The 27615-nt window shown below is 44.6% G+C and overlaps 1 protein-coding gene across 1 annotated transcript; it reads right to left on the bottom strand.

The window, feature by feature from the left end:
• Positions 1 to 96: 96 nt before the first annotated feature.
• BFSP1 (beaded filament structural protein 1) lies at positions 97 to 27615 on the bottom strand. Its single transcript, XM_083174612.1, has 8 exons — positions 27153 to 27615; positions 18322 to 18382; positions 10739 to 10834; positions 9798 to 9890; positions 8839 to 8946; positions 4394 to 4614; positions 2845 to 2930; positions 97 to 1683 (listed from the first exon to the last, which is right to left on the bottom strand). Exons 1-8 carry the CDS (start codon positions 27524 to 27526, stop codon positions 749 to 751), a joined length of 1974 nt encoding a protein of 657 aa, XP_083030738.1. The 5' UTR covers positions 27527 to 27615; the 3' UTR covers positions 97 to 748.

The following is a 27615-nucleotide window of genomic DNA, read 5'->3' as shown; positions in this document are numbered from 1 at the left end:
AAAAAAATGTGAACACATGTGGGGCTGATGATTGAGAAGGCAAAGCTTTATTTGGAAGTAATTTATCTATAGGCAGCAAGCTTAAATCTACATCATTTCACCGAACAACCAAATATCATGAACATAAGTATTTCTCTTTAACTGTCAGAGTGGGAGATGTATCAAACCTTGTAAAGAGAACAGTTGGAATAGTTGCCCATAGCAACCAATCTCCTTCTATATAATATAATCATCTATGAATCTATAGAATATACTTGATTATTGATAGCTAGAAGACAATGTCCTTTTTGGAATGTTTAAAACATCTCCACTTTAGTCAATACAAAGTTCTAATACACAGCGGCTTCTCTAATCCACCTGTTTATTGTTAGCAAATAATATATCGCTACTTGGTACATCACAATGTCGTAAATGCTATAAATGCTTTCATGTCTTCTGATTGTTAGGTCACAGGATTTCTCGTTATCTCCAACAACTTTATTGGTGCAAATCCTCACTGACCTTGCATCAGCATTATTAGTTTATTAGCTTTGTCAATAACTGCAAACAGATTGGTTCTCACGTAAAACTGGATGTACTTCAATGTTAACTACAATTATTTTCTTCTCGGCCCGATATTAAAATATAAAATCAAATGCATAACTGGATTCCACTGAATGTACTGTAGGTAGCAGTCCAGCAAATGCCTCTTACAGCATAAAAGCAACAAAATATACGTGCGTAGCTTCTAAAGAACAATACAACTATATTATTTTTTTCTTGTCTTTTCGATCATGGTTTCCACAATCATGGCCGTTTCTTCATAACTCTTAATTTTGTCATCGGAAATCTTTTCAATCGATTCGACAACTTCCACTTTTTCATAACTCATAGAACTTGGGAAATCCCTTCCCCTGAAAGACATCAGATTCTTGGGTTCTTTGTCGTTATTGTGACCTCTGCTAAGCCTCTGGCTCTTAACTGAATCAGAAGTAGAACTCCCCGACCCATGTCGGGAGTCATCTGGTCTGGTGACATCTGGTGGCTTTTTATCCTCTTCTTTATCCTCTGGGTCTTTGCCATCCTGATCTTTTTTCTCATCATCTTCCTCATGAGGTGTGTCATCATGATGATCATCTTCGTGGTCATCTTCTTTCTCATTTGAAGAAGAATCTTCTTCACTCTCTGATGGTTCTGAAGGCTCCGGTAACTCCGGGATAGGTAGAACAATGTCATCTCCTGGTCGTAAATCATGGATAATGCTAACAGATATCCTACCTCCTGTGTGCGGAGTGGAGGAATAGAAGCCAGGATCTATGTAACTTGATTCCCCAGTAACAAGAACGTAACGACCTTTGGTGAACAAATCTGGAGAAGGCTCTGGTTTCTTGTACCCTCTTATTCTATCTCTTACTATATTACATAGTTTGTCAAAGGCTTTACTGATCTGTGCTCCATCTGGTACATCATCTGGGGACAAATCATGCTCTAACATTTCATATGCTTTCTCAGTATCATGATAGGATGAATCATCATACTTTACTTCTGTCTTATGTGAACTCTCGTGTTTTCTCTCCGGGACCTTGTCCTCATTGCTAACATCACCTTTATCCATTGAGAGCTCCTTTCTCCTTGACGTTTTCCTTGGGACACCTTTTTGTCTTGGTTTTGCTGTAGCAATATCTTGTATAGCTAGAGTAATATCTGTAAAAAAATCAATACGCACTTGTCACAAATTGTAAAAATAGCAAGGAAAAAAGCTTAGCAACAAAGACCTAACACACCACACACGATATTGATCCTGGCTGCACTCACGCCCACAAAAAGTGACACAGTGCGATACATACACATTAAGACATTTCATAATCTGGCTGTAAAAATCATCTGTTCGCATTGTAAATGTGGGATTTAGCCCATGGAACATAATATCGATGTTTAGATTATTAAACTTTTTAGTAATCCTACACCCAAACTGGCCAATGTCATTTTTTCAAGAGCTTCTCACTGGACTGACAATAAATGACCATGTGCCCAGAACAAGACTGTGGTCAAGTCCATCTTAACATATAGATACATGGGGATGCACAATTCTAGGGGCCTTTGAGCAGGAGTGGGTGGTGGTCACACAAGCAGGACAGTGAGGCAGCATTTTTTATCCGCCCACCAGCCTTCAGCCAGACAGTGAATGGCTGGCAGCCTGCTGATTGGTGGATGGTTGGTGCGTCCCTTTCAGGTGGAGCTGCCCCATCTGTACACACAACTGTAGTTTCCTTTTCATTTGGGCACACCTTATAATAACATGGAGTAGCCCCAGGAGCAGCAGTAACCACAACATAACATGTAAACTGTTTTTTTTTTTAAATAAATTATACCCCTTTCACACCGCACTTGTTAAACGGTATATTGCTGTTTTTTTCCCTTTTCAAAACGTTTAAGGCTCCAGTGTGAAAGCGCCAGAGTTAATTTACCGGTTAAAGATAACCGGTATTTCAAAATGTTTAAAAAGCAGAGTTCTACACGTTTCAGAGCCGTTTTTATGCAGTGAGAATGGCTCTGAAACGGTATTTAGTAAAAACAACAGATTACAGACCTGTGATAGGCTGTCCCTGCATTCTGCCTTGAAACGTGTTCAGGGGATTAAACGGGTTGACTGATGTGAATGGTACTTAAACGGGATTTAAAACGGTAATCTACTGCAATGTGAAGGCTCAGACCCGTTTTAAATACCGTTTAAAAATACAGTTTTTTGAAACGTGTTGGCAGTGTGAAAGTGGTATTAGAGGGTGCAATGCTAACAAAATATAAGCAACATATCGGATACAGAATATATTCATTTCGATTTATCACCAAGAACCCAGCCATTACCTTTTCCTCTGGTGACTGATAACTGAGAGGATTTGTAACTCTGCATAAAGAGTGTGATTGGGGTTCCAACAATTGCAGAGTTCAGTCTGGGAAAAGGTAGAAAACAATCGTACAGTTACTTTATTTTGTCTTTCACCAGCATTTCAGCTCACTATGCCTGGCGGTGGGGAGCTGATATGCACGAATGCACGGCTAAACCTGACCGTAATGAGCACGATATGCGAAAAGAAATAGGTCAATTGAATATTGCCCAATTGAATATTGCCCTAGACAGGAGATGGGGCGTGATATAAAAATTGAATACCACCCACAGAGTTGACTTTCTATATCAGCTAGCTCCAGCGATACACATTGTGAAAACCAGCACAATACCAAACCAGAGCTAACTACCAGACAGTATTACACTGTGGCCAAAAGTATGAGGACACTTCAGAATAATTTTAATATTTCAGCCACAAACATTGCTAACAGGTGCCTATAGTCATGGCCGGATTGTGGTTTACTGTAAACTGTAAAGTTTTTTATTATTTTGAAAAAAGCATTATTCTCAAGTACTGCTGCAGCTCTGGGTTTGTAGCCCAGCAATGTATTTATTAGAAGGGAGCCCATTCTGTGCAGGAATGGGCCAGACAGAGTTTCGCGCTGGATGAACTTACCCAGGCTTTCGGTCTGTAGTCATGCCAGACTTCTTGTCTGCAATGATTGATCCCCCTCCAATGGGGCTGTGGCCAGCGGGTAGCTTGTGGGCAGCTCCAGGGCTCTGGCGCCAGAACGCAGTCACATAGGACAAGGTGCGCCAGGACCCGGGGTCACAGCCTGCGCTGGATCACAGATGTAGTTAGAGCACAGACAGGGGAGAGTGCCGGCACCAGCGGGATCCAGCAGCGTGACCGCCAGGTGACGCAGTGGACTGGAGGCACTGACGGTAATGAGGAGATGGCGAATCCAATGCGGCTTCGCCTCCTTCCTCCCACTCAAGTACTTTACCCTGTGGGCCCCGAACCTTTCAGTAGCGGTAGTTAAAAAATTATGATTTTTTTTAGAGGGGGCAGGGGACAGCCTGCTGGGCCCCTAGCCCCCAAGCCACAGCTGCATCCCCTGCACCCACTATAGTTACGCCACTGGCAGAGACATGTAACACTAGAAAATGGTCTGTCCTTGGTAGAACCATACATTTTTGAGTTCCAAATTGCCTCTGGAAGCATTGGACAGGTCAGCCCACCAGCCCATCAGGCTTTCGAACATACTTGCTTACGGTAGATGTGCCTGATGCCCAGTCCAGCCCTGACGAGTACATGTGATTGTGATTGTAATATTTGGATGACCACATACTTTTGGCCACATCATAGTACAATTGCAACTCAAAGACATAAATTTGTGTATATCCATAGCTACTACTATGGCAGACGTACTTGAATTCGTCTGTATTTCTAGTAAAACTATTTGCTACAGTATATGGGTGGGAAACAGTTTAGGAAAGTATAGAACCTGTCACTAAAACTCACAATCTATTAGTTATTGTGAACAGAAAGAAAGGTATTGCCGGTACCTGTTATCCTCATTCTCGATGATACGTTTATACCGCTCTAATTCATTTTCCAAGGACTGCTGGTATATTACAAGCTGACGACAATCATTGGTGAACTTCTCCAAGTTCCTTTCGGCTTCCTCTATCCCTTTTCTAAGCACTTCTATCTGTTCGTTGTACAACTGTATCTCATCATCGTAGCTTTCCTGGGTGTTTTTAATAGCTTGTTCTAGCATGGAAGTCTGTGAAAAGAAAATACACAAATGTCTTTTAATTAAGCAGCACTTGTGTTAATTACAACTCCATACCTCCCAACTTCTGTGTTGGGGAAATAGGGACCCGCGCGAGCGCCCGAAAAGGGGGTGGGGCGTATGCAAATGAGGGTGAGGCTTATGCTAATTAGCTGCGACCTCATTTTCATACGAGAATAGACGCTGTGCGCATGCGCACAGCGTCTATTCTATTAGATTGGGGGGTCTGCCGCGGGTGGGACAGCGGGACAGGACCCGAAAATCGGGACTGTCCCGCTGTAATCGTGACAGTTGGGAGGTATTACTGTATATGTACAACATAGTTTCCTACCCTCCTGCAGGTACTTATGTAGTAACTGGGCTGCCGATTTTGAAATCGGGTCCATCGCATCGCATCGCACCCGACCATATCGCATGCGATGCGATGCGATGCGATGCGATGCGATGGACCCGATTTTTCCATAGGATTCAATGTTAAAATGGACTCTGTCCATTTTAACATAGAATTCAATGGGAAAAGGGGTCCTTTTCATACCCCTACTATCCAAGTGGGCATGGAGTTGGATATAAACCTGTGGCGAGCGTAGCGAGCCACCGAGCCCGAAGCGTGGCGAGCGTAGCGAGCCCCGCGAGGGGACACAGAATACCGTCCCCTCGCGGGGCTCGCTTCGCTCGCCACGCTTCGGGCTCGGTGGCTCGCTACGCTCGCCACAGGTTTATATCCAACTCCATGCCCACTTGGATAGTAGGGGTATGAAAAGGACCCCTTTTTCCCATTGAATTCCATGTTAAAATGGACTCAGTCCATTTTAACATTGAATCCTATGGAAAAATCGGGTCATCGCATCGCATCGCATCGCATGGTCGTATGCGATGCGATGCGATATCGCATCGCATCGCATCTGATTGTATGCCTTAACTTAAGGCATACAATCAAAAAATCGGCAGCCCAGATACTACATAAGTACCCTCCTGCATTTTGCAGGCAACTCCCTGTAACAGCAGCAATCCCCCTCATTAGTCTAGCAATCTCCCTAATTTCACCTTGACATCAGCCACCCGCCCCCAGCAGTCATCGGCCAACCTGCGTTCCCCTGCTCCAGCCCTGTTTCTGCCCCAGGCCCTCCCTTCCCACAACGAACGGCCTAGGGAGTATGTCATTCGTGAAAGCCGTTCAGTGTGCGCAGAAATGCCAAAATGACCATTGGGTCCCGGGCCAAATTCTGATCGTATGAGCAATCCTGAATTGGCCCCAGTATAAAAGGACCTTTATGCACTTTATGCAGATAATGGAATTTCATTTACGTTGTGTAATATTGAATATAAATGAACCTTGCAAATTACTTAATTAAAACGGTTTCAAATATAGTAAAAGTTCTGATATTATTGTATTATTAATTATTTCATTAACATATATTTTTGTAAGTATTCATAACCCAGTGTTTCTGAGAACAGCCATATGACATGCATGCACTTAATAGTTCTGATTGCAATGCTGCAATACCCAAAATATTACACAAGATGGCAGCAGAGTATATAAAATGAATACATTGGCTCATCATTGTTTTTTCCACACTTCCCAGAAAGGGTACATGCTATATTTATTAATACTAGTAAGATGCTTATGGTAAACCTACTCATAATAATAATAATAATAACTTAAAATTTCATTTTGTTAAATGTATCAGTATCACAAAATTATGTAATATAGTATTTGACTGGCAAAACATGAAAATGTGAAACTATGTAAGGATGCCCCATAGTCAGTAGATGGTGCTGCTGTAATATCAACTTTGCTGTTTCTATAAAGCAAAACAATTAAGTCACAAAAATGTGTATGTTCTCAATCTATATCAGTGGTTCCCAAACTGTGGGCCTAAGCAACCTGAGGTGTTGCAAGGCTCTTGCATTGGTGGGGTGGGGTTGATGGCCCAGGACCAAAAAAAATGATGGTCAAAGTGATAGGCAAAACCACTGCTGGTGGACCCCCATGTAATGTAACTGACCCTAAGGATGACAGGTAGGCACAATTTACTCTATTTCATTTTTCCCCAAATTTATCATACATTTTTTTTTACCAAGGGTACAGAGAAAAAGGTTATGGTTATTTTAAAATACAGAAAGTCCCTACCATTGGGCTTGAGATCAGATCTGATTGCATTGCTGCAAATTCACGCAGTGGACAATTATCGATGAACTGCTCATGTGTATGGTCCTTAGTATGCATTGACTCCTCCCTCTCTTTCACCCCCCACATTCGTGCTCTCTCACAGTCTTTCCGCCTTCACCTCCGCAACATCTCGCGCATCAGACCATTCCTCTCCACTGACGCGACCAAAATTCTCATTCCCTCTCTTGTCATCTCCCGCCTTGACTACTGCAACATCCTTCTCTTCAGGCTACCTCTCGCCCGCCTCGCCCCCCTCTCCAATACATTCTTAACGCCGCTGCTAGGCTCATCTTCCTCTCCCGCCGCTCTACCTCCGCCTCCCCCCTCTGTCTATCTCTTCACTGGCTCCCTATTCCTTTCAAAGTTCTCTCTAATCTCCTCACCACCACCTACAAGGCTCTCTCCTCCTCCACCGCTCCTTACCTCTCTTCACTGATCTCTATACACACTCCCTCCCGTCCTCTTTGCTCCACCGCCGACCGCCTCCTGATCTCTCACCTAATCACCTCCTCCCACTCGCACTGCCCCCCTGCACTGGAACAACCTCCTGCCACCCATCAGGCTTTCTGATTCCCTTACTTCCTTCAAGTGCTCCCTCAAAACCCACTTCTTCTGACTAGCCTATACCTCCTCCTAACCTCTTTCGCTCCTCCTATCCTGCCTACCCTACCCCTCCATCCGTTTCCATCCGTTCCTACTTATCCTGTTGTTTTTCGTTCGTCCACCCACCTCCTTTAAGTCTGTTAACTCTTATGAGTAGAGCCCTCCTTCCTCACGTACTCACCCTACCTCTTTACCTCACCAGTGCTCCTGCCCTGTTCTTCCTCTACTTCATCTTCAGTGTCCTCAACAATTTCGACACCTACTTCAGAAGTGATGCAGATTTTAGTTCTACCTATTTATGCTGTATTTTATCAACACACCCTGTACGTTACCTTGTAATTAGTTTTTTGTTTGCTATGTACGGCGCTGCGGACACTTTGTGGTGCCTTATAAATAAATGAACTACTACTACGCATGCGCGAGGCTGTGCTGCCATAATTTCCTGATACTTTTTCTATCTGCTATCTGTTCATAAGGCGATTGACAGGAAGTAGGCGTGGGGGTGAAAATAAGCCGTTTAGTGGGAGCAGGGCTGGCCACTGGAGGGCGGAAGTTTGAAAAAAGTCACCCCCCTGGAGCCAGGTGAGCCAGGTGAGCGCACCCACACATATCTCCAACTCCCCAACCCACCCCCCCCCCCCTTTGGACTGGGTAGGAGCGGGCCAGCGCCACCACTAGGCAGGTCTAGGCATTAGCCTAGGGCGCCAGCCATTGGAGGGGAAAAGCTACCACCACAGCAGCAGCAGACGAGCAAGAGAGCCGGAGGAAGGAGCAGGTGTTCGGTGAGTGAACCCCCCCCAGTAGCACGGCTGCTACATAATGCCCCCCCACCGGCATGGCGGCCACATCGCGGACCCCCCGCCCTTGGAGCAGTTGAGCGCCGGGGCACCCCTCCCGCCTGGGGCGCTCCGGTGCCTAGCACCGGCCCTGCCCATGGCTTACACTATGTGGCTCATGACACTGATTCTAAACAACTACAATTTCTATTTTACATTGAATCTTGTGTATTTATCCGCATTTATGAAATGAATTAGACTTTGAATTGATTTACAGATTGGCAAGTTTCTAGCACAGATGTTGTAATGGTTAGCATTACTGCCTCGCAGCACTCAGGTCATGATTCCCACCATGGCCCCAAATGTATATTCTCCCAGTACTTGCGTGGGTTTCCTCCGGGTACTCCGGTTTCTTCCCACAATCCAAAAATATACTGTAAGGGTTAATTGGACCCCAACAAATTAACCCTAGGATGTCTGTGTGTGCGTGTACATGTGGTAGGGAATATAGATTGTAAGCTCCACTGGGGCAGGGACTGATGTGAATGTTCATCTATACTCTGTACAGCGCTGCGGCATATGTGTGCGCTATATAAGAAACTGTTAATAAAAAAACACGTATTTATCAACTTTTTATAAATGACCACATTATGACAAATGCCTTACCTCCGACTGTAGCTTAAACTTCTGCGCCTGTAGCTGACAAAGGATGCTCTTGTATTCCTCAAGTTGGCTCTGTAGTATCGGGATCCTTCGTTCAGATATCAGCTTTTCCTAAAGAAATAATAATAATTTGTGCAACAATAATAGACAAAAATAAATTTAGGGCTTAATTCAGGGAGCGTATTCTTAGCCCCGCACCCTCTTCACAGGTATCCGTGTCCCCTCGCGGGCTTCACAGGTATCCGTGTCCTCTCGCGGGGCACGCTGCGCTCGCCACGCTTCGGGCTCGGTGACTTGCTGCGCTCGCCACACTTTCTATTCTCAACTCCACGCCGAAGTGGATAGTGGGGGTATGAAAAGGTCGTAGGACGTGTACCGCCGCCCCCCGCGGGCTCGCTGCGCTCGCCACACTTCGGGTTGGCGTTGATAGTGGGGGTGGTACAGTGTGAAAAATGACATTTGGGGTGCATTTTACATGATGTCAACTCATGTCCATAATTTCAGTGAAAAATGACATTGCATCGCATCAGATCGCATGCGATCGCATGCGATGCGATGCAATTTTTAACTTTTTAACTTTAACCCCTGGGTGGTAGCCTGGTACTATTCAATTAGAGACCCTTTTTTCACGAAATTAACTGTTTTCTGTTGTTAACACATAGAATCCAGAATTAGTTCCCGGATGTGATAACAGCTTTGATACGCCCATATAAACATGCTAGTTTTCAGAGATTTCTTTTTGGAATCTGAAAAAAAAAATCTGTGTATCTATTCAATTCGGGGCTAAGTGAATAGTTCCTTGGGATCTCTTACCATGTCTTACTGAACCCCCCAAGTCTCCATGTTGCTAGAACCGAAGCGTGCCCGATCATTAGCTGGGACTGGGTAATGATTACTTTGCAGTTTCATTGGCACGGATCACATAGCTATAGTATATAATTATGTCTTATAATACCTCTTACCTCGTACATGCCGACAGTAATAGATGTCACAGGAGGAGTCGTCTGGATAATTTGTTGCAAAATGTTAACATAGGTCTGAATTTCCATGAGATTCTGTTGGGGAAACAGTTACAACACACAACATGCACAATTGGTGGTTAATATTTAAGATTGACAAAATATAAAATGCTTTCAGGCATGAGAGAAACAGGCAAATCTGGGCTATACAGAAATACATACAAACCCATACCTCCCAACTGTCCTGACTTTCGTGCGACCATCCCGTTTTTTTGGGGACATTCCCGTGTCCCCCCCGGTCACCCGCTGCTTTGCTCAGCAGAGCAGCTGTAAATCAGCAGACCAGCTGTGAATAAATGCTGTGCGCATGAGTCTATTCCGGCAGGCAGAGGAGGTGGGCACATGGCCAGCAGCACACAGAGCCGCTGGCCAAGCCCCCACAGCAGTGTGGCCTCGCGAAAGTGATGTGAGTCAGCCAATCAGCTCCACCTCCCAAATCACAGACTGTGGGGTTTATTCTAGTTCATTCTTTCTGACAAAATCCTTCTTAGATGGACAAAACCATGTGCACTGCAGGGGGACAGATGTAACATGTGCAGAGAGAATTAGATTTGGGTGAGTTATTTTGTTTCTGTGCAGGGAAAATACTGACTGCTTTATTTTACACTGCAATATAGATCTCACTTTGAAGAAAAACCCCACCCAAATCTAATTCTCTCTGCACAAGTTACCTCTGCCCCACCTGCAGTGCACATGGTTTTGTCCATCTAAGAAGGATTTTGTCAGAAAGAATGAACTAGAATAACCCCCTGTGTTTGAAAAGTGTCAGACAGGAGCTGATTGGTTGGTTGCTTATCACTCTCCATTTTATCACTTTTGACGGTTAGTGCATCTGGCCCAAGGTTTGTTAGAATAAAAACAACGCACAGTCCAACTTACTGTACCTTCTTGTATCTGTCCTTTGCTGCATTAATGTCATCTTGCAGGAACTGGGATTCGATCTGAAGTTCTAGATTACTGAGCAGGGCTTCGTCTGCTTCCTACAATATATAGTAAAAAACAAAAAACTGTCATGTTTATGTTTAAATGACCATTGTGGTTAGAATTCTCATGGTGTAATTTGGATATCAGAAATTTATCAGTAAAGACGACGATGTTTTACAAATACGGAGGTGTAGCCCACAGCAACCAGTGTATAGCTGTCATTTATCTAGAGCACTCCATAAAGAGTGGATCATGTGCAGTTTGCAAATCGCAAACCGCGGTTATTTCGGTTGATTTGCTCGGATCCCGCCTTGTGAATGGTGGTACGCCGGTCCAACATTCGCACGGCGTGTACATTCGCATGGCACGCGGATGCATGTTTTACAACCTGCGGAGGAACACTCACATCATTTGATGGTCTCCAACCATCGAATGATGTGGAACGTGCACGCATGTCTAAGGTTGCTCTGAGCAACCTTACATCTCCGTGCACATTCTGAGGGAAGTCGGCGGGCAGCTGGTATCCGGTGATGTCAGCTGCCCGGCCCCCGCACCCGCGTCATTGACCCATTAGTATGAGAATGCCCCGTTCTCATGGGGACGTCCATGAAACATTGGGCGTTCCCATATGCTAATGGCCCGTCCCACCTCCCAAGCCCCACCCCCACCCTTCCCTTGCAGTTTGTTCGCCATAGCCGCACGTACCCAGCGCATGTGCAGACAACAACCATCGGTACTGTGCGGGTGAGCGCGGCCCTACCAATGGACCTGAATAAGGTACATTGTACAACCTACACAATAAAGTGCTTCACAAATCTATTCTACTAAGAATATGTTACTAAAATGAGGTTGGGAAAAAGCCTAAAGGGGTAGATGTACTATGCCTTGGAGGGAGATAGAGTAGAGAGAGAGAGAGATAAACTACCAATTAAAACTGACTGTTATTTTTCAAACACAGCCTGTGACATGGCAGTTTATGAGCTGACTAGTTGGTACTTTGCCCTGTAAAGTACCAACCCATTGCCAACCCTACCCATTGCCCTGTAACCCACCCCCTTCCACTATGCAGTGGCATTACTAAGGGGTGTGTGGGCTCCTTCAAATGCAACCATCCATGTCATGAAACCAAAATGCCAGCCTCTCCTTAACCCTAGTAAGGACATTGAGGAGAAGGACAAACAAGGGGGAAGGGGCAGAGGTGAGATGAAACAGAGATGAGAGAGACTGACATTCCGACAGATATAACAAAGACAGAAAAGAAGGATAGGGGGCCAGAGATGAGTGATAACGAGACAGAGGGTAAGAGGGAGGGAAAGACGTGACAGAGATGAGAGACAAGAAGACAGTGGGGCATAGAGATGAAAGACAGGGGGGGGGGGGGGGGGGGACTCTGCACGAGGGGTATAAAGGTATGGAAGTGGTATGATGACATTTGTATTAAAATAATGTTAACACTGCCAAAATGTTAACATGATAAAGTTGACATGAAACATGTTGACAGTTATATCACCACTATTATTTTAGCCTAACCCTAATAAAAGCTGCAGCCTAACACTAACCTAACCCTAATTTCATATGTCAACATTCATAATGTTGGCATTTTGAAAATGTTGACATTTCGCCAGTATGTACATTGTGAATGTTGCCAAACATGTCGACATTCTGAAATGTCACCTTTCTGAACTTCCATCTCAACTTGAAAGCCGACCAGTGTGTATGGGGCAGCGATGAGCGCTGTTGCGCGCTCCCGCACCATCGCTGGCCCATTCGTTCATTGGCTGGTATTACCAGCAGATGAGCGACGGGGTGGACAGCTTTCCATAAGGTCCTGCTATGGAATGGCGCCCACCCCTGGGAAAATTGGTAAAACGCGCAAAAAACGTTTGTTGTGTATGGAACTCACGTACTGTATCTCACATTCATTCAATGAAAATTAGAGGAAAAGTCTTGGTTTGGCAACTGTCAATCAAAATACAGTATGGCTGATAACTTAATGAACAAGACTTGAGAACATTCTGAGAACCCTTAAAAGGAATTATTAGTATAAACACCGGAGGAAACAACATCAAGAGGTTTATTTACCAATCATTCCCCATATCTAGTCATTGTGCTTTAGACACGGCTGTTGTCATCAGTAGATCTTGGCTATGCCTGGCCCCATAGCTCATATCCTATATTCTTATATTTAGAACAAGTTTTTCTTAGTAATTAGCGTAGTTATTGATATTGTGAGATCCTTGAAACTACTTAAGTAGAACATACTAATTTACTTATTTTTCTAAAAAACAAATATAAAGCCAATTCATTAGACTGCTAGGAATTATACATTCTAGAACACTACTTGGATGTACACTGTACATAGATTTTTTTTTCTTAATCAGTTTTTCAATTTGCCTATGAATGAATGGATGTGCCGCAATGTTCTCTTGGAGCAAAAGTGGAGTAGAATCGGCCTTAAATTTAAAGACTGAAATCCTCATCTTATCAAAAAGATGCCCTTGGATGGATTTAGCACTTAGAATCTAAATAGAATTACATAAAGATTAAATGAAAGCAAACTGATTGCATTTTCACATGTTCTAGATGCAGTGAGCAGGTCCTATGCAAAGGATACTTACAGCACTCTAGTGTAATGTGAGGAGATCAAGCCAAGTTCCTTGATTGCACTAGAATTGTGTGGCTTGGTTTTCCAGAAATCCAAATCCACCCAAATGTTGTGGATCCGAACTAAACCAAAACCCAGTACGGATCTCCTAAATTAAATCTGATCCAAATTGAGTCCCAGTTCAGATCTTCACATGGTTTAAAATTCAGATTTTAAATCCAAAGTTCATGATTTGCATTGCAAAAATCACATGATCCCAGTTTTTATCTATTTTTTGGTACTTGTGTATTTTGGCGGCGCCCATCGCATCGCATACCATAACGCATACGATGGTATGCGATGCGACGCTATATCGTACGACGGTGCATGATGGCATACAATTTTGAAATTGTATGCCATTGTACATGGCATACGATGCCATACGATGCGATGCGATTAAACATTGTATAAGCACCCTAATGGGTGCTTATACAATGTTAAGCACCCTAATGGGTGCTTACAATGTTAAATGCTCCCCCACGCCACCCCTATAAACATGAACCCGAAGCGTGGCGAGCGCAGCGAGCCCGCGAGGGGCGGCGGTACGCGTCCTACGACCTTTTCATACCCCCACTATCCACGTCGGCGTGGAGTTGAGAATAGAATAGTGTGGCGAGTGCAGCGAGCCACCGAACCCGAAGCGTGGCGAGCCCCGCGAGGGGACGCGGATACCTGTGAAGCCCGCGTTTACCTGTGAAGGTATCCGCGTCCGCTCGCCACGCTTCGGGCTCGCCACACTATTCTTTTCTCAACTCCACGCCGACGTGGATAGTGGGGGTATGAAAAGGTCGTAGGACGCGTACCGACGCCCCTCGCGGGCTCGCTGTGCTCGCCACGCTTCGGGTTCACGTTTATAGTGGGGGGGTGGCGTGGGGGTGCACTTAACATTGTAAGCACCCATTAGGGTGCTCAAAAGCACCCTTTAGGGTGCTTATACGATTTTTGATCGTATAGGGGGTCAAAATCGCGTCGCATCGCATCGTATGCCATCGGGTGCATGGCATACGATGCGATGCGATCCATTCATCGTATGGCGGACATGGGGGGCGCCGCCAAAATACACAAGTACCTATTTTTTTTTTTATCAAGTAATATTTTTTTTTTTTTACCGAACCAAAAACTGAATCCGAAGCAAAACATATGAGGGTGGTTTTACTAAAACCAAATCATCTCTAGACTGCACCAGAGGAAACCATCGGTGCCTGTTTTATTTTTATCAAGGAAAGAGATACAGATGGAGCTGCTCCCATCCTTGGCTGGCGCTCGCCATTTCCCTTTCACTGGGTAGCATCGGCGATAGAGACTGGGATGCACGTGCGTCTCACGTGCACGCACGTCCCAGTATCACGGCGGCTGGGCAGCGTCTCCCTGATGATCTCTGCTTCAGGTAGACGCTGCCCAGTTGGGGGGGGGTCGGGGCGGCGAGGGGGACCAGTGGCGACGGCGGGGGAGGCAGTGGGGACCCCGCCAAGCTCCATTGCCACGGGGCGCGCGAGGGATGATGTAGCCGGCTACATCTGTAGGTAAGAATACATCGATTTTTCCATCTGATGCTATAAGAAGTATATAGAGCCTGGTGCAGACATAAACGCAATGCCAATATTTATGAAATTGACCATTTATTGTGTCTATATACAAAGCCAGGTGTTTGTGGCATATGTTTTCACATCTGTTGGGATCGCTGCTGCAAATGCTTTAGTGTAAAGCTCCAAATCAGGACCTTACTTATTAGTAGTTACTTTGTACAGCATGACGTCTGAACTAATAGCAGCAATAGTAAATGAAGAATCTTTATTTTAAGGGAAAAATGTCAGGACACAGCACACATTCTAGTCCGTTCGCACGGCCCATTCGTTCGCACGGGGACGATGGTGAGAGTATGTGCATGCGCTGGGTGCGTGCGTCCAAGACTGCGGCCGGGGAGCATGGGGCGGCGGCAGGTAGTCACGCCCATTGGAACACCCAGCGTTTCTTGGGGAGTTTTAGACACATTTCATTAAAATATCGTGGCATTTGAGGGCACAGAACCCTGGGCTAACTGAATTTTCAAATGTATAGAGTTAACTGCCAATGTTTTCCCTCACCATTTAATTGTACTTCACAAAAATACCAGCTACACATACATGTTATATCAACTGTAGATATGCTATTGCTTTATTATTCCTTCATCGCTAGCACTGGCCAAGGGTCTAATTATTTCCATAGAGCTGTCACAAGTAATAATATGATCAAAGAATGTGTAACTGTGATAGCCAATAGCATCAGGGAGTAATAGAGACAGATGTGGTGGCTGGGCACTAAGCTGGGATCATAACTTTCATTCGGACTTGTGGACAAGAGACATAAGCTGCAAAAATATGTGATTTCATTAGCAAAGAATTTGCAGAGTGGACCGTTGGTGAGCAGATGTGTTCCTGGTAATTATGTGGCCTTCTGCGGCAAATACAATAATTACTTATCTATTCCTTATACACATTTGTAAGCTCTAACACATACTGTATGTTCACTTAAATCTGAGCTGTTCAATTAGAAACCTCTAGTGCAAGTGCGAGAAGCGGTGAGGAGCATTGTTTTATTTTTGTTATACTGTATGGGATTATTGTGTTTCTCACTGCTGCCTGCCTATCTTTGGTCACACTTTACCATCGCAGTGGACATAGAGGGAGAAAAAAATAGTGTGGCGAGCTAGCACAGCGAGCCATGCGTGGGGACGCGCTACACTTATACGGTGTGGTGTCCATGGTGACATTTGTCGAGATAGACATGCCAAAAACCTCATATCGACCTTTTCCTTGCGGCAACCTTTTGTCGGTCGGGCCGCATTAAGCCGCTCGCTAATCAGCCAATGACCGCTTCTTAGTGATCAGTATTGAATCATTCCCTTTATCTCCGTTCCTCTTTGTCTGTCTCCAAGGCTTTGTACATAGACCCAAATGTTCTTTTTAGATAATTCTATCCTTAACCTTTATGGAAGCATCAACATTTTGACTAGGGTGGCCAATCCTTGGATCGGGATCAGCGGTATCCCAGGATTCGGCCCCAAAATTGCCTGGATTTGAATCAAGGGATTGGAGTTTTCAATCCCAGGATTTCGGGATTGGCAAACTCTGTTCCTTGTATCTGATTGGCTGGCCTCTAAAAGGAATTCCCTGCTCAAAGTTTAGTGATGTACTGTAACATTTAGAAAGTTGCGGTTTAGAAAGTTTACCCCGGGTTCCCCTGGCTACTGGCAGCAGCTAGTAATGGGATTCACTGTCACAGGCGCCTCCACCAGCGCCAGACTGGAAATGATGTTGGCAGCTGATAGCAGGAGCTGCGGCCAATAGGTGGGTGAAAGAAGCGGGCACTTGGTCCCATATAGGGAGGCCAATCCCAGGATCCCGGGAATCCCAGGATTGAGCATTTTTCAATCCCGGGATTGAAACAAATGCCCTGGGATTGGCATCCCTAACTTTGACAATGGTGCATCACATCCACCAAATGTTTTGTTTTGAGTTTTAATAATAAAAAAAATTGGAAAACGCAATCACAACTACTTGCATAAGCCCCAATAATCATTAACATATGTGTTCCCAGTGTGACTTGTCATAGTAATTCTTGGCATAGGCAGTTGATATCAGTACACAATTCAAACAATACATGTAACATGTTCTCTACCAAGAACAAGAAGGACCCAGAGTCCAAAGAAGCCGCAGTATCTTAATAAAAATGGCAACAATTTATATGTCAAAATGTTGTCTATGGGGGGTATTCAATGTTGATTTCGACTGTCAGAATATCAGCCAATCAGTCAGTATTCAACTCAAAATATGTCTGGCCTGCATCTTGCTTCACAGCTACTCTGCACAGTCAGGGGGCTGTCAGTCATGTGCAACTTTAGCAATGTGCTGGCAAGTGGGGCAGCCTTACCCTGTGCTAGGCGGACCCCCCGCAGACTACTGTATATATAGAGAGTATGTATGTATATAGAGAGAGTTAGATTTGGTTGAGTTATTTTGTTTCTGTGCAGGGTAAATACTGGCTGCATTATTTTTACACTGCAATTTAGATTTCAGTTTCAACACACCCCACCCAAATTTAACTCTCTCTGCACATGTTACATCTGCCCCACCTGCAGTGCACATGGTTTTGCCCATTTTGAGAACAAATTTGTACTGCGATCAGATCTGAATAAGGGCCATAGATTGTAAGATCCACTGGGGCAGGGACTGATGTGAATGTTCAACTATTCTCTGTGGAGCGCTGCGGACAATACAAGAAATTGCTAATAAATAATAATTATAACACACACCCTCGCATGGTTGCGAGGGTATACAGCTGCGGGGAGAGGGGGGCATATTTTTGGTGCGGCTGGCTCTCTGGGACTCAGTAAGCTGCGAGCATTAAGTAAGCTTCTGAGTCAACCAGAATCAGGCCCCTGGATTGTTCAGGACAATATTCCCAGCATTATAACCATCTCAGGACCATGCAATAAAATGTAGGAGTCTATTTGTCATTTGAGTGATAAAACCATTGCGTATGATAAATGGTGCTCCAAAATGTCATTTTGCAAACATAAATGGCAGTTAGGAGCCAGACACATGACGGGGGCTGATTGGTTGGACTGGAGCACCATTTATCATATGCAACTAATTTTATCTAAAGCAACGAGTTTTGACACTCGTTGATTAATGAGCCCCCTAGCAATGAATAAGATACGATGAATTACAAACAGTTTTTATTAACTGACTGTCATGTTTTTAATGTAGAATATTATAATATATGAGACAATCTCCAGTATTAATTTAAATTCTGATTGAGAAAGACAAATACAATACATAAGGAAAATATCACAGGGGAACATTCAGATTTCCTTAAACATTTATCCCCAATGTCCAAACGCTCATGTCACCATCTCACCTTGTTCAGTCGTTCAAGATTGCCTTTGAGAAGCAGCTGATACTCACATTCATTTTTATATCTGTGAATCACAAAGAAAGCAGTAAGAGGCAAATAAACTAAGGCAATACCATATGATAGAAATCTAGGCCTAAGTATACTTTCCTACCTTCAGTCCTCACAGAGGCAGCCATAGCATTACATACCTCCCAACATTGGTGGCAGTGGAGGGGGGACACGGGCGCTCACCAAGATTTGGGGTGGTCAGGGGGCATGGCCTACAGTATGTCCACAATGTTCCATTTTTGCTGCTGTTTGGGGCATGTCCAGCACTGTGAGAGCTGCTGGCCATGCCCCCATCTAATTTCTGCATTGTATATACACTGGGGTATGGATCATTAGGTCACAGCATTATAGTAGACAAGCATTCAGTCGTCATGCATTTAGGTCGACATGAGTTAAGGTCGACATGCAGAAAGGTCGACATGACTATATGTCGACCTGGTCATTGTGTCGACATGGGTAAGGTCTACATTGAAAAAGTCAACTTTTTTTTTTTTTTTTTTACCTGAATGTCAACACAGTCAACATAAACAGTTAAACGTAGCACCGCGCCCCCTCGCATGGCTCGCCATGCTTCGGGCACTATTTTATTCTCCCACCACGCCCTAGTGGATGGTAGGGCATGAAATACCGCCTGTCGGCACATGTCGTGGCGACATGGACACCGAAACGTAGCACCACGTCTCACGTGATGTCACCTGCCCGCCCTGTCCTCGTACAGGACACACGCAATGCTATGACACCTAAGAGTGTCTTAGTTCTGCGTGTACGCTCCACATCTTTGGATGGTTGGCGACCATCAAATGATGTGGGTCTCGCCCCCTAGGCTGTGAATGGATGTCTATGCAAAACATCCATTCGCAGCCGTGCGGGTGAAATTGCCGGCGAACAAGCTTAAAAAGACATATAGCGCTGCAAACTTTGCAGCGCTGCGTGTTGACCAGAATAACCTCCTCTGTGTATTGCAGGCTCCACAGGGTTTCTCAGAAATTGTATTGCAAATAGATGATAAACATTGCGTGCGGACTGTTTGGGGTTCGGAATCATGTCCTTGGTGAGAGATTTGCTTTATGGAAGATTGGAAGTACAGGAGATCTTCCCCTAATACTAGAACCTTCTGGACATTGGGGGTTATTCTGGTTGATTCGCTCGGAGGTGAATTGGCATCCTTGCGAGTCAGCTAAACCCCGCCTTGTGTATAGTTGGCTCCCGACACCCATTTGCAAGCGAGGGGGGAACGCCCACATCATTCCATGGTCGGTGACCATGGAATGATGTGGAACATGCACACATATGTAAGGGCTGTTCTGCACGTTCAGAAGGAAGTGGACAGGCAGATGACATCTGGTGATATCAGCTGCCCGCCCCCGGCGCCCACGTCCCGGCCTCATTACCACGAGAATGCCCAGCATTGACAAATGCTAATGGGGCTGCCCACCACCCCACACCCTTCTCCGTCCCCTGCCCGCTGTCCTGGGTGCGTGCACCCAGCGATCTGAGTATTCGCATTGGGCACACGCACCTGGGTATGCACATGCACAGAAATGCGCATGCGCTGTAACACAACATCAGTCCTCATGCGAACGAACGGCTGCAGCGAACAGGCCTGAATAAGGTCCATTATCTCTGTGGCCTAATGTGGTTGCAATTACAGCTGTGATTCAATTATTTGGCATGTCAGAGTCCGGGGTCAAGCGGATGCAGCAGAGAGGGAGGGCTGGTGGCTGGCTGGTGCAGCGTGACCTCTAACATGTTTTCCGGACAGTGTCTTCATCCAAGTGCTGATGATGTTTAGCGCTGCCCGGCAGAAAAGGATGAAATGTACATGAACATTTCAATCCTGAAATCCCAGGATTGGAGCCCCCAATTCCAGTTTTGGAATCCCAGCCAAAAATGCCTGAAATCCACCGATTCCACCAGTCCCGATCCCATGATTGGCGTCATTAATTTTGATAAGACCTGAAGTAATATGTGGTACTGCTAAAGACAAAACTGTACCAGCGTTCTCCGCGGGTTTGGTTCATGGGAAAATAGTGTCTAGGCTGACATGCGCAAATTCGACATAGAAAGAAGATCAACACAAGGAAAAGGTCGAAATGAAAATGATTGACACATGAAAAGGTTGACATAAGATGTTTAGTTTTTTTTGGGTCTCCATTTTTATCTTGTAACCCATGGACCCCAAATGAGTGTACCACGTCCCATAGCTTAGCTGTCCATGCTTCAGGCAAGGTACCTTCATAGGTGTGCGCAGCACATTTTATTATGGGGTGCACCGTCAAAGGAGTCTGCATAGCTCCACCTATTGGGCGTGTCTAACACCGCCAATCAGGCTTGTCTTCCATCATCTATTGGCACTGGCTACAATATAAAACATCTCTCAGCCCCACCATAATCTCCGGCCTATTTCAGTTGTAATCTTCTAATTACTCTGTGTAACAGCACATGCAAATACAGTCATACACATATATGGATGACGCAGGTATAGGGTTACCACCTTTCCCCTTTAATTCCGGACACATATTAATTACACAGGTTCTGTGGCTGGCTGACTTCAAGACTCCATTTCACTTGGTTTTAAACTTCCACAGAACCTGTGTAATTAATATGTGTCCGGAATTAAAGGGGAAAGGTGGTAACCCTACGCAGGTATTTAGTGATGACAATGTTCTAGTTCAGTGGTTCCCAACCCTGGTCCTCAAGTACCCCCAACAGTGCACGTTTTCCAGGTCTCCACACAGAATTAGTGAAATAATGAGCTCCACCTGTGGAGCTTGTAAAATGTGCCTGAATAATCTGTGCACCTGCCGGGTGACCTTGAAAACGTGCACTGTTGGGGGTACTTGAGGACCAAGTTTGGGAACAACTGGTCTAGTTTAAGTAACAATGCAAACACACATATAATTGGTGGGCACTTCTTTAAATGGAATACAGTTCTAAAAACAAAAGTCTTTGGTTAAGGGTATTGCTGATATTGTTATCAGCAGAGGTGTTCATAAGGGTGAGCACAGCATTAGGGGGTGCCTGTGCACCTCTAACACTCAATGTGCGCACACCTATGGGTACCTTCCTACATTTGGCACACTTTACCTTTGAAATGAAGTTCAAAAAATTTAAAAAAATTTAAAAAAATAATGTCGGCCATAAGATGTTTCGGCCATTGCCATGGACAACCCATGTTGCAATGTAAAAGATGCAAAAACATTTATATATTTTTCCAAGCAGAATAAATACTGGCTGCTTTTGCAACTACTGGCAGGTACGGATTATGGAGAGGACACAGGGGTGGTTGCCCCATGGCCACCACTTTCAGGTTTTTAGTGGCACTTGTTCCCAGGCAGGATCTGCCAGTGCTTGGTGTTCTAAATGCACAATGCCTTCAGCACAGAGCAGGTATGAATCCCCTAATCACATGACACATTAGGTCCATAGTGCTAATAACGGGACTTAGGAGCCACTCTGTGTTGTGTGCACTGTTAAAAAAGAGCAAAGAGCCACTATCAACTAGTGGAGGCAGTAACCGGTGTGCCTCCTAGGCAGCGCCTGGCCCAGAGCCTCACACATGCAGGCAGGAGCCACTGATTTACTGAGAGACTTTACAGTTTAATTTCAAATTAGATTTAAAGTAAACATGAATTTTTTTCATAGCTAGATATTTATTTCAGACAGTGTTACCTTATTATAAGCAAATATTTCTTTGTATTCTTCCATAACCAGAAAAAGTCATCTTATGCAACCCATAACTGTATTGGTAACTATGGGGGTTATTCTGGTTGATTCGCAAGGCTGCGAATTTGCAGCCTTGCGAGTCCACCAAACCCCGCCCGGCGAATGAACGCCCACCCGCCGCCCCCTAGAAGTGCGGCTTCGCCCGCACAGGCTGCGAATGGATGTTTTGCATAAACATATATTTGCATGCCTCGGGTTACCACCTACATCTTTTGATGGTCGCCAGCCATTGAATGATGTGGTGCGTGCACGCATATATAAGTGACTTTTAAGTCACTTACGTATGCGTGCACGCTGGCGCGGATATGGGCGGGCAGCTGACATCCGGTGATGTCAACCCGCCCCCGCGCCACTGCCTCATTACCAGGAGAACACCTTGCATTCTCATGGGAATGCCCAAGGAATGCTTGGTGTTCCCATATGGTAATGGGGCAGCCCAGTGCCCCCCGCCCATCTCCGCCCCCCGCACGCCGCCATGGGTGCGTGCACCCGGTGACCGTAAGTTCGCCGTGGGTGCACGCACCCTACGTGTGCACATGCGCAGAAACACGCATGCGCAGAGGACCGAATGGATAAGAATAACTCCCTATATATCATAGTTGTCTGTTAATTTGATTAGCTAATCTTTCTTCATAATATGCTATTATTATTATTATTATTATTATTATTATTATTATTATTATTAATAATAATAATAATAATAGCAGTACTTTGGGGTAATATGCAAGCGTTTGAGTGTTTACATATAAATTCTAGTTAAATACAGTATATATATATATATTTATATACACAGTATATATACTGTATATATATATATATATATATATATATATATATATATATATATATATATATATAAGGGATTGGATAACAGGGCGGCACTCCAATCATTTAAACAGTAGAATTCGGTGCCTGGTCCATAATAGTAATACAGTACACTTACCCCCCCACTGCGGAAGGAGCCCAAACCGGCACACGAGTAGTGAAGAAAAAAGATGTGGTTTATTCCATAAGTACAAGAGTTATAACAGCGGACCCGACAGCTGTTTCAACTGGGTCCTACCAGTCTTCATCAGGGGCCTGATGAAGACTGGTAGGACCCAGTTGAAACAGCTGTCGGGACCGCTGTTATAACTCTTGTACTTATGGAATAAACCACATCTTTTTTCTTCACTACTCGTGTGCCGGTTTGGACTCCTTCCGCAGTGGGGGGGTAAGTGTACTATATATATATATATAGGGGGTGCAGATTCTAGTTGGCAATATACAGTATAGATAGGGGTACAGATTCTAAATGCCCAATATAAAGTATAAGTAGGGGGTAGAGATTCTAAGTGCCCAATATACAGTATATATAGGGGGTACACATTTATTTCTGCTAAAGGGAGTGTATAGTCATGTAATTTATTTATTTATTTACAGTTTCTTATATAGCGCAGCAGATTCCGTTGTGCTTTACAATGTAATAAAGTCTTCTAGACTAACCATTTATAAAGGAACCAAAATGTATAGTATACTAGCGAAATACACAAGTAAATGAAACTACACTTTAGGGAACATTCTTGTCCTGTCCTTTATTGTAACTCACTATGCAGACAATATACAGTATTACATTTGTTTAATTGTTGTATTATGATCAACTAAATGTAGCTATGACAAGACACATTTATTAACCCTTTGAGTGCCAAGTGAATTTGTCAACATAGGTGTGAAAATTGCCAAGCAAACATTTTTATTCATCATCATGACCTTTAATGTTTATCTTATATAGGAAATATAGGGGGACATTTACCAAAATGGATTCGTAGAAAAAAGGTGTATTCGTAGGGAGAAATACACCTTTTTTTTACGAATTTGTATTTTCGGGATTTACAATCCCAAAAATACAACAATTCGTAGTCCTAAAGATGGAACATTCGTATTTGTATTTACAAATACGAATGTCCTACACCATCGATAGGATACGACAGAAATCACCATTCAAAAGAATGGTGGTTCCTTATCTACTAAGCAGCCGTACTGATAATACGGCTGCTAAGTGGTGTGAAACACCAATGCAAATACGACAGAAAAATAGAACACCATTTTCCTGTTCTATTTGCTTTAAGCCTGCACGGATCAGTCAGATCCGTGCAGGCTTCAGTGTAAAAAAATAGAAAAATTAAATAAATTTAAAAAAAAAACGGCGTGGGGTCCCCCCCACAGCCGAAACCAGCACCAGGCTGAAGGAGTCGGGGCCGGTAATTAAAAATCAGGGAACCCGACAAATAGGGGTTCCCTGATTTTTAACAACCAGCCCCAGGCTCCAGGTCCGGGGCTGGTTCCCAAAATACGGGGGACAAAATGACTAGGGGTCCCCCGTATTTTAAGAACCAGCCCCAGGCACAACCAGCCAGCAGGGTAATGTCACAGCCGGGGGACACTTATAATATAAGGTCCCGCGGCCAAAACATTAACCCTACCGACCAGTCAGCCTGGCCAGGGGCCCTGGGGGAGTGGGGACCCCCCCAATGAAGGGGTCCCCCCCCTCCAGGACTTACCTGACCAGGCTGAAGCCTGGTGCTGTCCCCGATGCCCCTGGGCGGTGGGCATCGGGCTGATTAGGGTGTAAAAAAAAAGATTAAACTATTGTTTTTTACTGTGGCACTACAAGTGCCAGCAAGCCTCCCCAGCAAGCTGGGACTTGGAGAACCACAAGTCCCAGCCTGCTGGGCATTAAAGGGCCCGCTGGCACTTGTAGTTCCACAGTTAAAAAAATAGTACACAAAACACACTGACACACATTTAAAATAAAACTTTAATACATACAAAGCACACACATACTAATACTTACCTATCTTCTTCCCGTAGGTAGCCCTGGTCCTGATGTCCTGTGTCGGCGGTCTTCTGGATCCATGTCGACGTCCTTCTTCATGTCGACGTCGCTGTCGGCGATGGCGTCCCCGTCCAGATCCGACGAAATCCATGTGGAAGCTGTGGAAGGAAACCATACTCACCTGTCCCAGCGCGACGTAGTCCAGGTAAGTGTCTTGGCAAAAAAACAAACCGACACCCCGAAACCAGACCGGACAGAGAGCCGCACGGTACTCTGTGTACATCGTGCGGCTCCGCCTCCCGAATGCCGCTATTGGCCGCCTTGCGGCCTAGCGGCCAATCAGGAACCGCTAGGCCGCAAGGCGGCCAATAGCGGCATTCGGGAGGCGGAGCCGCACGATGTACACAGAGTACCATGCAGCTCTCTGTCCGGTCTGGTTTCGGGGTGTCGGTTTTTTTTTTGCCAAGACACTTACCTGGACTACGTCGCGCTGGGACAGGTGAGTATGGTTTCCTTCCACAATAGTTTAATCTTTTTTTTTACACCATAATCAGCCCGATGCCCACCGCCCAGGGGCATCGGGGACAGCACCAGGCTTCAGCCTGGTCAGGTAAGTCCTGGAGGGGGGGACCCCTTCATTGGGGGGTCCCCACTCCCCCAGGGCCCCTGGCCAGGCTGACTGGTCGGTAGGGTTAATGTTTTGGCCGCGGGACCTTATATTATAAGTGTCCCCCGGCTGTGGCATTACCCTGCTGGCTGGTTGTGCCTGGGGCTGGTTCTTGAAATACGGGGGACCCCTAGTCATTTTGTCCCCCGTATTTTGGGAACCAGCCCCGGACCTGGAGCCTGGGGCTGGTTGTTAAAAATCGGGGAACCCCTATTTGTCGGGTTCCCTGATTTTTAATTACCGGCCCCGGCTTCTTCAGCCTGGTGCTGGTTTCGGCTGTGGGGGGGACCCCACGCCGTTTTTTTTTAAATTTATTTAATTTTTCTATTTTTTTACACTGAAGCCTGCACGGATCTGACTGATCCGTGCAGGCTTAAAGCAAATAGAACAGGAAAATGGTGTTCTATTTTTCCCCACGCCGTTTTTTTTTTTTATTTATTTTTTTTTATATTTTTTTTTTTACACATTGCAGCCTGCACGGATCTGACTGATCCGTGCAGACTGCTAGAAAAATTCGTATTAGCGGCCGTATATATGGCCAGCTAATACGAATCATTACACCATCGGAGGGTTACAAAGCAGTCGTATCTGACTGCTTTGTAATTTCCCCTCCGGAACACGACTTTGCATACGACTTAAACAGTCGTATGCAGCCGTAGGGGAAATACCAATACGAAAAACTAGGTTTTTCATATTGGTAAATTTCCCCCATAATGTTTTTTTACACAACATTTTTTATTTGTATTTATATAACAAATGTGAGTGACGTTGGCATATTTAGTGGATATTTTGTATATCTCTCACAGAGATCTCGGCGATCAAAGGGTTAACACTGTTTATGTTATGAAGGAAATATTCTAAGACAGCATAGGAATTTGTAAAATTGTTATCATTTTAGGAAATATTTTTTAAAAACAATTAATTGTCCAAGGGATACAACTTTTTATAATAGAAGAATGTTGTAATTGTTGCAACTTAATATATAATCCAGTGTACTGTTCCTAATAGTTTCCTTTCTGCAGGAAACTCCCTGAAATACCAGGAATCTCCCTACCTCCCTGACTAGCCTAGCAATCTCCCTGATCTCACCAAACCAATATTATACAGCGATTACATTTTTTCGGGAAAAACGAAATCAGCGAGAAATACATTCAAATGGAATCATCAGTTGTATTTCCCTGCATTGAGTTATGAAGCACAATGATCCCTATGGTTACATGTATTTTAAATAAGTTTTCTCGTGGCCACTTATATGGAACCTCCTGTAAAGCACAATACATGAACAAGTCCTGATACTTATCTGTGTCCTTTTTTCAACAAGTACAGTTGACCTTACTAACTGTTTGGGGCTCACCTACATTTGGATGTAAGTCATTTTTTACGACACGCCTCTTAGATGGAGCAGTACATTTCTGCGCTTCTAGGTGTCACCTTCACAGTCTCCCTGAAATGCTAATCAAGTAGTGGGTAAGTATGCCATAAGGCTACATTTATTCTATCTGTGTGTTTTCCTCTGATTCTTCGCAATATCTTGTTTTAATTCAATTGTAATGTCTATAAAACTTTTAAACGACTCACTTGTTTTTGTATTCGTCAACCATCCTCTGGGCATCTTTATACTCTCTCTCGAGTTTGGACTGGTCAGAAGATAACTCACGGATTCTCTGCCGGTTCAGGTCAATCTGTTCTGCGAAAGCTTCTTCAAGGCCGGAAATCTCATCCATCCTTTGGAAGGTCTCCAGCTGCTTCCGAAAGATGGCATTTCTTTGCTCTAGAACCCTCGCTGAATTTATGTAATTGGCAAACCTTTCATTTAGCTCCTGTAAGTTTTCGAGGCCTTGTGCCTGCGATAAGCCAAGGTTTCTAATATCTACCAGACTTTGCTCATCATAGCCGTCAGACCTTTCATATTTTTCTTTGTGAACCTCTCGGAAGTAGCTTGTTTTGTACATGTTGCTGTCACCTCTCTGCAGCCTCCTCTCTCTCTCCAGGCCAAACTAATCTGAGCAAAATTGTAATAGGCAAGCCAGCTCTCCCCTGC

The sequence above is a fragment of the Crinia signifera genome, chromosome 3 (genome assembly GCF_055691185.1).
Source record: "Crinia signifera chromosome 3, ASM5569118v1, whole genome shotgun sequence".
Lineage (NCBI taxonomy): Eukaryota > Metazoa > Chordata > Amphibia > Anura > Myobatrachidae > Crinia > Crinia signifera.
The sequence above is the reverse complement of the archived record's forward strand: the minus strand, read 5'-3'. Positions and strand labels throughout refer to the sequence as shown.